The sequence below is a fragment of the Rhamphochromis sp. 'chilingali' genome (genome assembly GCF_963969265.1).
Source record: "Rhamphochromis sp. 'chilingali' genome assembly, chromosome: 13".
Classification (NCBI taxonomy): Eukaryota; Metazoa; Chordata; class Actinopteri; order Cichliformes; family Cichlidae; genus Rhamphochromis; species Rhamphochromis sp. 'chilingali'.
Window position 1 is genome coordinate 24,616,476 of NC_137940.1, and position 11,746 is coordinate 24,628,221.

General features: G+C 41.2%; 1 protein-coding gene across 5 annotated transcripts; it reads right to left on the reverse strand.

Annotated features, from left to right (window-relative positions):
• Positions 1-978: 978 nt before the first annotated feature.
• On the reverse strand, positions 979-11,746 carry tnip1 (TNFAIP3 interacting protein 1). Of its 5 annotated transcripts, none has more exons than XM_080900366.1 (18): positions 11,591-11,746; positions 10,439-10,621; positions 8,429-8,572; positions 8,221-8,309; positions 7,981-8,040; positions 7,142-7,312; positions 6,290-6,384; positions 5,757-5,919; positions 5,397-5,489; positions 5,210-5,275; positions 3,791-3,922; positions 3,546-3,674; positions 3,331-3,465; positions 3,121-3,246; positions 2,874-2,957; positions 2,264-2,479; positions 1,909-2,005; positions 979-1,703 (listed from the first exon to the last, which is right to left on the reverse strand). In XM_080900366.1, the coding sequence occupies exons 2-18, from the start codon at positions 10,584-10,586 to the stop codon at positions 1,603-1,605; spliced, it is 2,049 nt and encodes a 682-aa protein (XP_080756492.1). In that variant the 5' UTR covers positions 10,587-10,621; positions 11,591-11,746; the 3' UTR covers positions 979-1,602. The 5 variants fall into 5 exon arrangements, with proteins under 5 accessions (XP_080756492.1, XP_080756493.1, XP_080756491.1 ...); XM_080900367.1 differs by having other exon boundaries at positions 2,264-2,389; positions 7,142-7,351; XM_080900365.1 differs by having other exon boundaries at positions 7,142-7,351.

An 11,746-nucleotide genomic window follows, 5' to 3' on the forward strand; every position in this document is an offset into this window, starting at 1 on the left:
CAAATACAAAAAGTCTCACATGTGCTTTTTTCCTACAGCAAAAAAAAGAGAAAAAAAGAAAAAAGGCTAAAAACCAGGAAAATACATCTGCCATAAATTACAGCATACCTTTCAAAGTGCAATTCTGTTAATATCTCAGCTCTAGCCCATCCTGATTTTGTTCCCTGTTGATATCTTGCTAGATAAAAGTAAGCCATTTCAAACCTTTTTTTTCTTTTTTTTTTGAAGCCCTTCATCTGACTAGTCAAAATACACTATACTAAGTAATCGTAACTGGCATTCAGTTTAAACAGGCAAGGCTTGTTGATTTGGAGATCAGATTTAACTTTTTCCTAATAGTGTGACCTGGAGGTGTGGATCCGCTATCTGTTATTGCGACTTTGACTGCGTTAGAGCAGTTCACAGGTCAGTCGGCAAGGTGTGGGTTGCTGGTTGTTGAAGTGGATGGAAACAAAAAGTCGAGACATCCCGACAGAGGGTTTTATCCTCTGGGGTGGCTGTACTGCTGTAACTGGGTGTTTAACCACGGCCTACGAATTCTGATGAAAATCGTCCTCATTCTGCTCCTTGAGCTGAATTTGGATATTTTGTACTGCTAAGTACAACTCAGCGAGGTTATGTGACATAACAGGTATATGAGGACGCGGCTGCTGTAATCTCTTGGTACTGTGTTGGGGATATGCTGTGTGCAGTGGTACAGGATGCAGTGAGATGAGCATAAATATCGGAATGAGTGGTCAAATCAAGTCGAAGTGTTTAATGAGATTAGGTCCATCATCATGGGGGAGAAATTACCAAAAAAAAAAAAAAAAAATTGTGTATGTACTGCGTATTGTGTCTGATACAAACATACAATGTCAATAGCTACAATATATTGGGATTACACTAACAACATAGAAAGAACAGCATTACTAAAGACAATGATTTACACTTAGTCAATGCAACTATCAAAACAGCAGGTTATAAATAAATTATCAGTAATCACAATCATGTTTTTTTTTTTTTGTTTTGTTTTTTTTTTTGGCATGATACCATCAAAATTCATTTCCCAAAATTTTTGTATTTCAACAACAACTTTTGAACAGTTACACAGTTAGGGGACAGTTCTATAACATCGATGGTATTGAAAACCCTCAAATCAATTAACATTCACATTGTAAGCTCTATGATTCAGTGTACCTATATAATCATTCATGGCTGGAATGAGTATATGTAGTCTTAGTCTTACTGGGGAATGGCTTCCTGTGACCCTACAAGTAACAAACTACTTGTTACATACTTGCAGATAGACAATCACATAGGTATATTGTCTGGAAAACAAAACAAAAAAATCTGTTAATTATTCCAACTTATTTAACAAATGACTTAAAGTTGCCGATTTAAAAAAAAAAAAAAAAAAAAAAAAAATATTAAACAATATTTCATGTGTATATTCAGAATAGCGTCACAAATAGCCTTATAAAACGCAAGTATAAACAACATTACAATAGGATATCTACAGTTCAGTAGGAAAATTATAGATCAAATCACACCTTGTCAACTCAAAAACAAACTGATTTCATGCTACTACCCAGGCTCCTTTTAAGTGGGTACGGTGATGCTTTAGTGCTTTCCAGGGTCAATGTTCTGTCGCTCCCTTTTTCCAAATCCTGTTCCAGGTGCTCCTGTCGCTGCTGCTGCTGCTGCTGCCGCCGCTGACTGATCTACGGACACCAAAGTAACATATGAACATAAATAAGCCTTACCCCACTATAGTTTACACCTCTGAGCTGAAGAACTTTAAGCATAACTAATGACAAAATTTGGCTCATTGTTTTTCCACTACATTTTAAGAGTACATCTGTTTGAATACACACCATCATGTATTGTGCAATAGAAATAAATTACATATGACTGGTTGTATCTTACCTGCATTCTCTGGTGGTGGTCGTGAACTTTCTCCTACTGCTCTGGCCCCTCTCAACCCCCTCTCAGGTTGATTGAATGACAACTGCCAAGGAAAACCCTGATTTAAAAAACAAAACAAAAACAAAAACAGAACAATTCTGTTAAAATTTCTATTCTTACTCGTTGCAATCAGCAGCCCTTAAGTCTTTGCCATAACCTAATATTGGTTATTGAATGTAAGCGTGCTGCCCCCAGCAAGTAAGGGAAGTAGAGGTAAGAGAGAAATTGAAAAGAAAAAAAAAAAGAAAGCCTTGTTTCTTCAGTGAACCAGAGTCACTCCAGAGACAAAGACAGAGGGGCTTTAGAGCGCCCTTACCGGGGTAACGGGTTGGAAGTCTCGTACAGGGGGTGGTGCTGCGGCGGCTGCGGCTGCGGCACCTGCTGCATTGGGCATCCGGGGAGGGAAGTGTATGGGCCAACCTTCAAGGCCCTGCGGTCCCACCTGCACAAAGGGACCACAGTAGGGAGGGCTCAGCGGGCCGTTCACTGAGTCTGACGTGGGGTCTGAGGTACGTCTTTCCTGCTGCTGCCCCTACGAGGGATCACAAGTACACATGTGATCCCCAATCAGTGCTTTGTGGCTACTCTCAGCGAATGCAGCGGCCCTGTTGTGGCACGGGACGCTGCTGACCTTCAACCCTGCTGCGGTTCTGCCTCCCACTGAGGCGTGCCAGTGTTCACCTCGCTGCTCCCAAATGCACTGACCGAAACAAGCTAGCTGCAGTGAGGCTCTTGTGATTCGTTCGGCATGAACCTACTACAGTCAAGTCAATCTAGTCTTCCACCATTCTGTCACTAGGGGGCACTAGCCTGCAAGCCTATTGGCACTTTCTTTTCAGGAGCCACACTGAACAAATATTTCACCTACTCAGTGTGACAGTGCCCTTTAATCCACCATTTCAGTGTATATGTAACACTAGCAGTACCTGTTTGTGATGCTGCATCTGCAGTCTCTCCAGCTTACATCTCTCTGTACGCTCTCTCTGACACTCGTTCTGCGCCTGATGAAGCTGCGCCACACCAACAAGTACACAACAAGAAAAATAAAGCACCTCATATTAGGGCAGGTCAGCTAGAATAGCCACTAGCAGAAAAATGATACAAAAGCTAAAGCTTTCCTGGTCACATTATATACAGGGGGAAAAAATATATGTTACATGAGCACGATCTTACCTGATTGGTCAAATTAGTAATCTGACCCTGAAGTCTTTCAACTTGCCGCCTCAAGTCCTCTTTCTCTTCATTCATTCGCTCCCTGTCGCTCCTTTCTTTTCTGAAGTCCTCCTCAAAGATTTTTACCTGAAGTGCAAAGAAAGAAAAAGCAGCTGAAGGGAAATCCACACGTAACTGCAGGAGTGTGTGTAAATGTTCTGTTTATCTGACCTGTTCTTTAAGTACAGCAATTTGAGTGAGCAGCTCCTGTTTCTTAAAGTTGTTGGCCGCATCTGCAAAGTTGCCCTGGCCAGGAGGTTGTTGGGAGGATGAAGGTGAGTGTAGGTTTAAGGCTTCTTCTAAAGCCTGAATAAGACAAATCAATGTTACCCTGACAGAAACGTCCCTGCGCCCGATTACTCTTTTTGCATCTCTTCCACACTCACTCGGTTGAGGCGTTGGATCTCCTTCTCTTGGTACTCTCTCTGTTTGCTGAGGGGCACCAGCTGATCCTGCAAGTAGCGGATCTTCTGCTTCAGCTCGGCCGTCTCAGTGTTTAAACACTCCTTCTCCCCCTGGAACGAACGCGCACACACCCCATGGCTTTAAAAACACCTTTTCCACAGTCACTCTGTGCCCTGCTTTCGTTTAGACCAGTTTCACCTGGCCTTTTTCACATCTGTATTCTCACCTGGACATTTTCAATCTTGGACTTGGCCAGCAGCAGCTTCTTGTCATAGTCACGTTGCCTCTGCTCCCGCTCAGCCTCCAGCTCAAGCACAGTTTTCTGTGACTCGGCTAGCCGTTGTCTGAGGTCTGTGATCTGAGGAAAAGTGGCAATCTTTTAGTTTAGGAAATGATCACGCTGTTAAAGATCCATTTTTTTTTATAAATTTCCATAAAGTAATAACCCTCCGGTATTAGCTTCAGAAATGTTATCTAAATAGACAACTAAGCCATCAAATTCGCAAACACGCACTGCTGTTTTTGTGTAACATATGAACGAACCGAGTGACGCAAATGGATATATCTAGGGTTCTGTGGTTATAACCCAAAGCTGCACGGTGTCCCTGTCTGAACGAAGTGTGAATGTAGGTTTATACATAATTGTGGGTGTGCACAACATAGGTGTGTGAGTGTCAGTGTGAGAGTGTGTACGTCTGTGTGTCTCTGCTGCCCTCTGACTGCACCACAGCAGGAAGTCAGCGGGTACCGGAGAGGTAAGGGGAATTCTTACTGAAGTGTGACAGGCCTTGTGGTAAGCATGTTCAGATCGCAAGCTATTGCAAGATTGCACCTTTTCCACTGGACAAGCACATTTAAAAAAAAGAAAAAAAAGAAAGAAAAGAAAGAACTAGACACATACACAGCTGCTTCTCTGTCAAGTCATAAACACAAACTTCAAAGTCCTGTTTGTTAAAGTTTTTTTCAAATTATAAAATGCTTTCCATCTGTCACTTCACCCATCATAGGTTTTTTTGCTTGTTTTTCTGTTAAATCACGATATTTTACCTAATTAATGTCACGATGCTCAGTGATCAGTAATATTTTTTCTTAGTTTGGCAAAACACTTGAAACTAACTTCAACCATCACTTGGAAAAAATGTTGCTACAGACACCAGAAGCAACTTTAATTCATAAAATAAGTAATTAAGACAATATTTGAACCCCACAGGTAACCAACCTTAGTTTCTTTATATGCTGAAATGAATACAGTGGAACTCTTTAGTTAAGTTTCAGCTTTTCATAGCATGTAATCCATTTTACACACAGATCACTGAGTGTGGTGTTATGGAGAGACACCCAATGAAATTTGTGACTGGTATCTCACTTGTACTGACACTTGTTAAATCACTCATACTGGGTACAAGTGATTTACTTTAAGTCCAACAGAGCATTTAACATCTCTTTGAACTAAATTGGACCAAACAGAGCTAACTGATGCAGGTGATTCAATATTTTGAAAATGTTAAAAGAAAAAAAAAAAAAAAAGGCCTGAAATTGAAAATAAGAAAAGAAATCTAAAAAAATTTAAAATTCTTTTAAGCAGTCAAGAGCACCGTAACGCCTTCCCACACCCGTCACAGCAGCTGTAAAGTCATTACTGTACCTTCTGCTCAAACTGTGACTTCATGGCGTTCCACTGAATGTCCCACTGCTTGTTCACCTCCAGCACCTGTAAGAAGCCAGAAAGCGAAACAAACACCACTGAACATGTAGGAAACAAAATACACAGACTTTCCCCTATGGCAAAAGAGGATGAGCAGTAAGTAAGAAAGTAAGCAAGCAAGACTCACATCCTTTCTCTGCTTCTCCAAAAGCTTGATCTTCTTTTCATACACCTCGACATCACAAGGTTTAGTTGGGGTTTTCTCTGCAGCTTTTCCACTCTGGGGGGTTGGGGGAACATAAAATATTCCTAAATCCACAACATTACTACATTACGCACGTTGTAAGAGGTCACGAGTGGGAAATTCTCAGTCACAAGATTACTGTATTGAGAATAATTTAATTAAAGGTCTTTAAAAAGAACACAGATTAAAAACTGGTTTAGGTAAAAAAAAAAAACTTCATAGAAATGTTTTAAATATGAAGCTACAGCAAATAATGTATGTATACAAATTTAAATAAATCAATTTTAATTAAACTGAAACTACCTTCTGCGGTGTGGTGGCCTCCATTTTGGGTCGGACAGCCGCAGATTCCTCCTTCACCGGCTCCTCTTTGGCCTCTGGAGTTTCAGCGTCAGGTGGCAACGCAGATGCTGCTGCCGCTGCTGCCGCTCCTGTGACCAACTCCTTAAGTTTCTGATTTTCCTGTCTACACCGGCATGAAAATGAAAATGATAGTGTTTGAGAACTAGGTCTCATTCTAAGACATGGCCGTCATCATGCTCCAGCTACTGGAGGCCTTCTGGGAAGAACCTACAACACCAGAAAGCCCTGGAGTAATCCCCTTCAGAAGTGAAAGCGCGCTGAATTGTTAACATCAAGGGCAAAGTAAAGATTAGGCGATAAATATTTTATTAACAGTAATGAGAATTTGACTCGACATAAAATCAAACTATAAGAAGCAAAACAGTCCCACAAAAAAAAAGTTAAAAAACAGATCAGAAGAAAAGAGAACAAGATGTCAGAGCGATAGTATTGTTTTATTTGTAGCACAGTCACATCAAAAGGAGAAACATTACCTCAGCTGTTCCAAGTCTCGATTCCTGATATGATGATCCTCTTCCATTTTCTTTCGAAGCTCATTGTTCTCTTGTCTGAGCTGCTCGCAGAGAGTCTATAAAGCCAAGAGAGGACAATATTAAACACCGTTCTGACATTTTCTTATTATCTGTACTCAATCATATATCCAGAAATGCCATCAACCCAGTGGCACAAAGATAAACTTATGTTGAGTTTTAAATTACGTCGGAATGCAAGTCACGTGTAATAATCTAACAGATAAGGAAATGCCATCTGTTTTATCTGATAAATCAAGCTTTAGTTTCCTATTTTCATCCCATTAAATAACACTTTTGTTGCCCACAGGGTTTTGAGGAAAAATTAATGTTCCATGTAGTGAAAGTAGTGAGACTTTAAAAATATTTTATTGAATGTTTTAGAGGTTCTACACAGAGCACCAACTACGTGCAGCTTCATTTTATTTTTTTTAAAGTTATTGAGTCTCCAGAATACTTGTTCTACCACAAAACACACTTAAATTACTCTTCAAGTTCTGAAACCACATCCGTCCGAACGAAGTATTATTGCATCTGTAGTTTTACTCTCGCGACCCGTCAAATCTCACACAAAAAAAGCTTTTAAAGTCATCAAGTTATGCCGAGCGTGCCGTAGCAGTAGTATTTAGCGTGATAGTTTCGAGTTGCTATAACAAAATTCAGATTTTATATTTTTCTTTAACATGACTGATCATTGTATATACACTTGGTATGCTCTTGCACTATTACAACACTTATAAATCACTATTTATAATAAGCACTGTGGTGATTTGTCACATTTTTTTAGTTTTATGACACAGTAGTTGTGCGCAATACCTGTAGGAGGGAGGTCCTCTGTTCATTCTTTTGGACTTTCGAAGAAAGATGATGAAACTCCACAGCCATGCGGCCAAGGTGCGCTAACAGCTGGTTTGGGTTGGACTCCTCAGCAAATATGCTGAATGAGCTCTCAAGCCTCTTCAGCTGGCTTGCTAGCTCGATGTTCTCCTGAGGAAGGAGGGGAATTACTCCTACTGCTGACCCGGCCTGAAGATACCCACACAAGTAACCAGTCAGTCACCTGTTCTTCTCAAGCTGACTCAGTGAGCGTGTTCTCAATTACATCTCAATTATTTAAAACACCATTCTGTAAGAGTCATCGTTCTCTATGAAAGGGAGCAGCCGATTTGTATGAAAGGCAAACTAGTTGGTCCTGTTGGGTTTATTTTTACTCTCCACAGACTACAATTAGCTTTTCTACTTTCGCCAACATATATTTTAGATAGCAAGGTTGGCTAAATTTGTTAGAATATGTGACAGGCTGGCCACTAGCATAGGTTTTAACATGTTCACCTCAACACTGGCCTCGTGTCCTGTTAACACATCCCCTGGGATTTAGTATGTGAATGAATCAGCGGTGTAATTCTAGTCAGTGACAATCCTGGACTTTCCCCTGACTGACTCAGGCTGGAGCTACCAGTATTGAGTTTTTTGGTGAGTCAACACACCAAGGATGTATGTCCAATATTGAGGAAATGGCTATAAAGAGGAATGATTAAATTTAACCTCACTAAACCGAAACCTATACAAAATAATATCCTTTTAAAGGGTAAAGAATAAATGCTAAAAATAACCATATGATTCAAATAGATTTGAGCTATTCATCTGGTACGTACTGTCAATGCCTCTGAAGTCTTTCCCTCCATATTCACCACCTCAAACTCTGAAATGGCATCCTATAAAAAAAAATATACACACACACACACACAACTCGAACATGATCCCAAAAAACAACGACGAAGTGAACATTCTCCAGTCGGACGTTATATTTTAGGCCCTGATAATGCCTACATCTAGTCTTAAAATAATAACAGGGTCATTTCTACCTGAACAGAAAGCAGAAACAAATTATTTACATTGGGCTTCTCTGGCTGAAGAGTCTTTCCTAAACAGCTCGATTGCTCCTCCTTCTGCTCAGCTGTGGTATGTAAACAGGGTTTATTACCTGAAATACACCAAATGAATATTAATGGTAACAATCAGCCAAATGCTGGCCACACTGTGTAATAATCCAAAAATGTGAAGAAAAGTCTTCTTCGTTGCCTTTAAGTATGTGAAACCTACTTTGTGTCTCAGTTTGAATGGGCCCTCCCATACACAAACTGGCTGCGAAGCTGGACGATTTCAGGGCTTCGTTGTCTCTCACAAGTTCCTCCACTCGCTGTCGAAGCCTCGACGCCTCTGACTGAGACTCTTCCAGCAAATCACCTGCAGGTATTGGAGAGAGCTCGTCTCTATCTAGTAACACCTTCACTTAATCTTGCTTTGTTTCTACTGGCAAACCCTGTTGTCACTAAAAATATCAGCACAACAACAAACAACGTGTGACAGAAACTCTGTGAGAAAGTAAGGACTCGTTTAGTTAGTCACTGAGCCATTCACGTTGTTAGCATGTGAGTTTTTAACTGGATGACCAAAGCAGATTTTCAGGTTTCACTACATTTCACCATAATTGCTGAATGACACTTTAGGATATGATGCTACAACATCACATGTTGTCTTTGTGCCTATGTCAAATTTGTTTTAAATGACAAATGTGTTATTTAAAATGTCTGTTCAACTTTCTGCTGCTACAGAATTCAAGCTGAACAATCTCAACTTTCTGTGTAGAAAATTTTGGAAAAAACTTTATGAGCTTCCACTGTGACCAAGAAGCACATGGTAACTCGGCGCTCTAACATCAGTAAAAGAAAGCCACCATCGAAGTTGGAAATCCAGTGGTATTACGGACATAATGAGCCGAAAAGAGCAGTCTAACTGAAGTAGATGTTCCATCTTACTGAGCTGAGGATGAAGATCGTGACCAAATTAAAGGTAGACTCGAAACAAAGGACACAACTCCCCTCACTCACTGACAAAATCCCATCACAGGAGATACTTGTAGGTGTGAACACAGCTCTACCTCTAGCTCTCCCGACTACCAATAGCACTAAAACCAATGAGCTTATATATGTCACTGCCACAATAATAAAAATATTGATCTACTTTTAGTCCAAGTAGGCTGGAGAAATAATGGAAGAACACCTGGGAGGAAGAAACGACAACACCAAAGCCAAGTGGCTGGTGGATCTATGAGCACCAACCTCACAGAAAAAGTGCCAATCAAGATCACAAAGGCAGACATCCAGCAACGAGCCTCAAGAATGAAGAGCTAGACAGCACCAAGACCTAAAATAATTGAAGATGATAGATGAAGAAGCTAACACACCATGGACACCTGGCAGCACAAATAAAAGGGACTGCTAACAGCAGGTACTCCTCCGCACTGGATAACAAAGGCCAGAACAATCTGAGCATGAAGGATCCCCCACAAGGGTACAACACCATCAAACTACAAGCCAGCCAATTACCTGCTTAACATGGAAGATCAACTCAGGGTCTCATGAACTAGGCTGAGTGGCCACATGAGTCAATATAGGACACATGCAGATCAGAAGAGCACTGGAAATAACAGCACTGGGTCCAAGGACCCACGTTGAAGGCTGTGCAAAGGAGCCCCGGAGACTATGTAGTGCATTGTCGACACAATCAAGAGGCTGGGATAGTGTACAGGAACATCTGTGCTACATATGGAATAAAAAGCCACACTTCTTGATGGGAGATACAGCCAAGGATGGGTGAGAACAACAAGCCTAAGGTCCTACGGGACTTCAAGTTCTAGACAGTCGTGTGGCTGCTAACCATAGTGGTGGATGACAAAGAGCAGAAAAAGCCTCGTCTATCACAATGCAGCAGTGATAGACATGGTAATCCCAGTGGAGAGCACAATCTGAAAGCGAGTTCACAAGAAAACAAAAAAGTACCAGTGGCTGAAAGAAAAACTGGAGCAGTGTGGTAACAGGAGCATTAGGAGCTGTAACCCCAAGATTGGAAGAATGGCTCCAGCAGATTCCAGGCACAATGTCAGAGGTCGCTGTCCAGAGGAGTGCAATCCTAGATACTGCACAGAACTCTCAAACTTCCAAGCCTCTGGTAAAGGATCACCACACCCCCAGGAGTTGAAAAGGACTGACACACAAACAGACGCACACGGCCTTAACTTCAACTTGAGATAACTAGTCTTTAGAAACATACCTAAGCTCTTAAGTCCCTTCATCCGTTCTCTCAGCATGCTGTTCTCCTCCAGCAGCTGCCGATAGCTGCTCCCTCCTCCAGCCTCATCCCTGGCCTTGACCTCACTCCCACCCGGATCATAGATGCGGTACGGTCCTTTCCCCTCCATTGCAGTTGCTCACTTCCTACACATCGTCCTCTGAACTGTGGAAAGAAGACACAAACTGGTATTTTTAACTTAACAAAAATATCAGAAGCTACGCAGCAGGAGACACAAGAACACACAGAAGAAGTCAGGAGTAGCTGACCTTTACAGAAAACAAAGAGTTTTCTAACAGGCTGAAAAAGTAAACAACTGGAAAAAGAAATCTTGGCAATTTTTACATTGTGAGGTTATATTTAAGTTCCGACTTAAAATTGTGTCAGTGACATAGGTGATTTGAAAGTATAACAGGTACACCACAAGATCACCAAATACGCTCGTACTCTCTCTCAAAGTTGAACACTTGAACATAAGATAAAGTTTTATAACAGGAGCTCGAAAGTAAAAGCAAATATGCTCAAATGACATTAATACCACCCGCTTTTTGTTTTATACTATACAGCGTGACACTAACGACCTGTTTCTAAGTTATCATTTCTAACAGGACGACTGTAGACTATGAGCGAAACGTTGGACGGAAAATAAAAATCCTCCGACGACTTTGAGAGGACAAATGCTGTACTATGAACCCTGACAGAGTCGGACATATGGCAAAAATGTGTTAGCTATGGTGATAGCATATTATGACAACTACAACGTTCTTATCCTGGGAAAAAGGGAACAAAAGCAGAGCAAAAAAATAACAAAACAAAACAAAATGTAATGCAAATCCAAGTAACACACATCTATCCAGGAGACCAGGCTCAAATACACCACAATCTAGCAAATGACAGCTACCTTGATTGGCTGAAGAAAGCTAATATTAGTTTTCGCTGTTGTCATGCAAATTGCTAGCAACATCCTCGTTAGCTGTCGGCTAGCTAACACTAGATGACTGTGCGGGAAACGAAGGTGCTAAACTCCCCTTATTTTTCCTCTACAGAGACTGTAATCGATTCGGTAAATCGCTGGAAACGCGGAGATAAACGCCAAGCCAAAACAACAAAGAGGTGGCTTTTTTTGCTCGGTACCTTTCAGCTCGCAGTGGCCTCTCGTCTGCCCAGACATGTATTGCGGAAGTGGTCTACTGAGTCTATGCTGTAACCTGGGAAATTCCACCTCGCAACGTTTGGTAAACAGCGATGATTGACAGCAACGTGGCCAATCGCAGCTCGGCTCTATCAGAG

What these genes read in the sequence shown, in the direction of transcription:
- tnip1 (XM_080900365.1), bottom strand. Translation starts at nt 10,586, where the DNA reads ATGGAGGGGAAAGGACCGTACCGCATCTATGATCCGGGTGGGAGTGAG. An exon ending in GAAGGGACTTAAGAGCTTAG is followed by an intron (nt 8,573 to 10,438) that starts GTATGTTTCTAA and finishes CAATACCTGCAG; the next exon opens with GTGATTTGCTGGAAGAGTCT. An exon ending in TTACTAATTTGACCAATCAG is followed by an intron (nt 2,958 to 3,120) that starts GTAAGATCGTGC and finishes GGTGTGGCGCAG; the next exon opens with CTTCATCAGGCGCAGAACGA.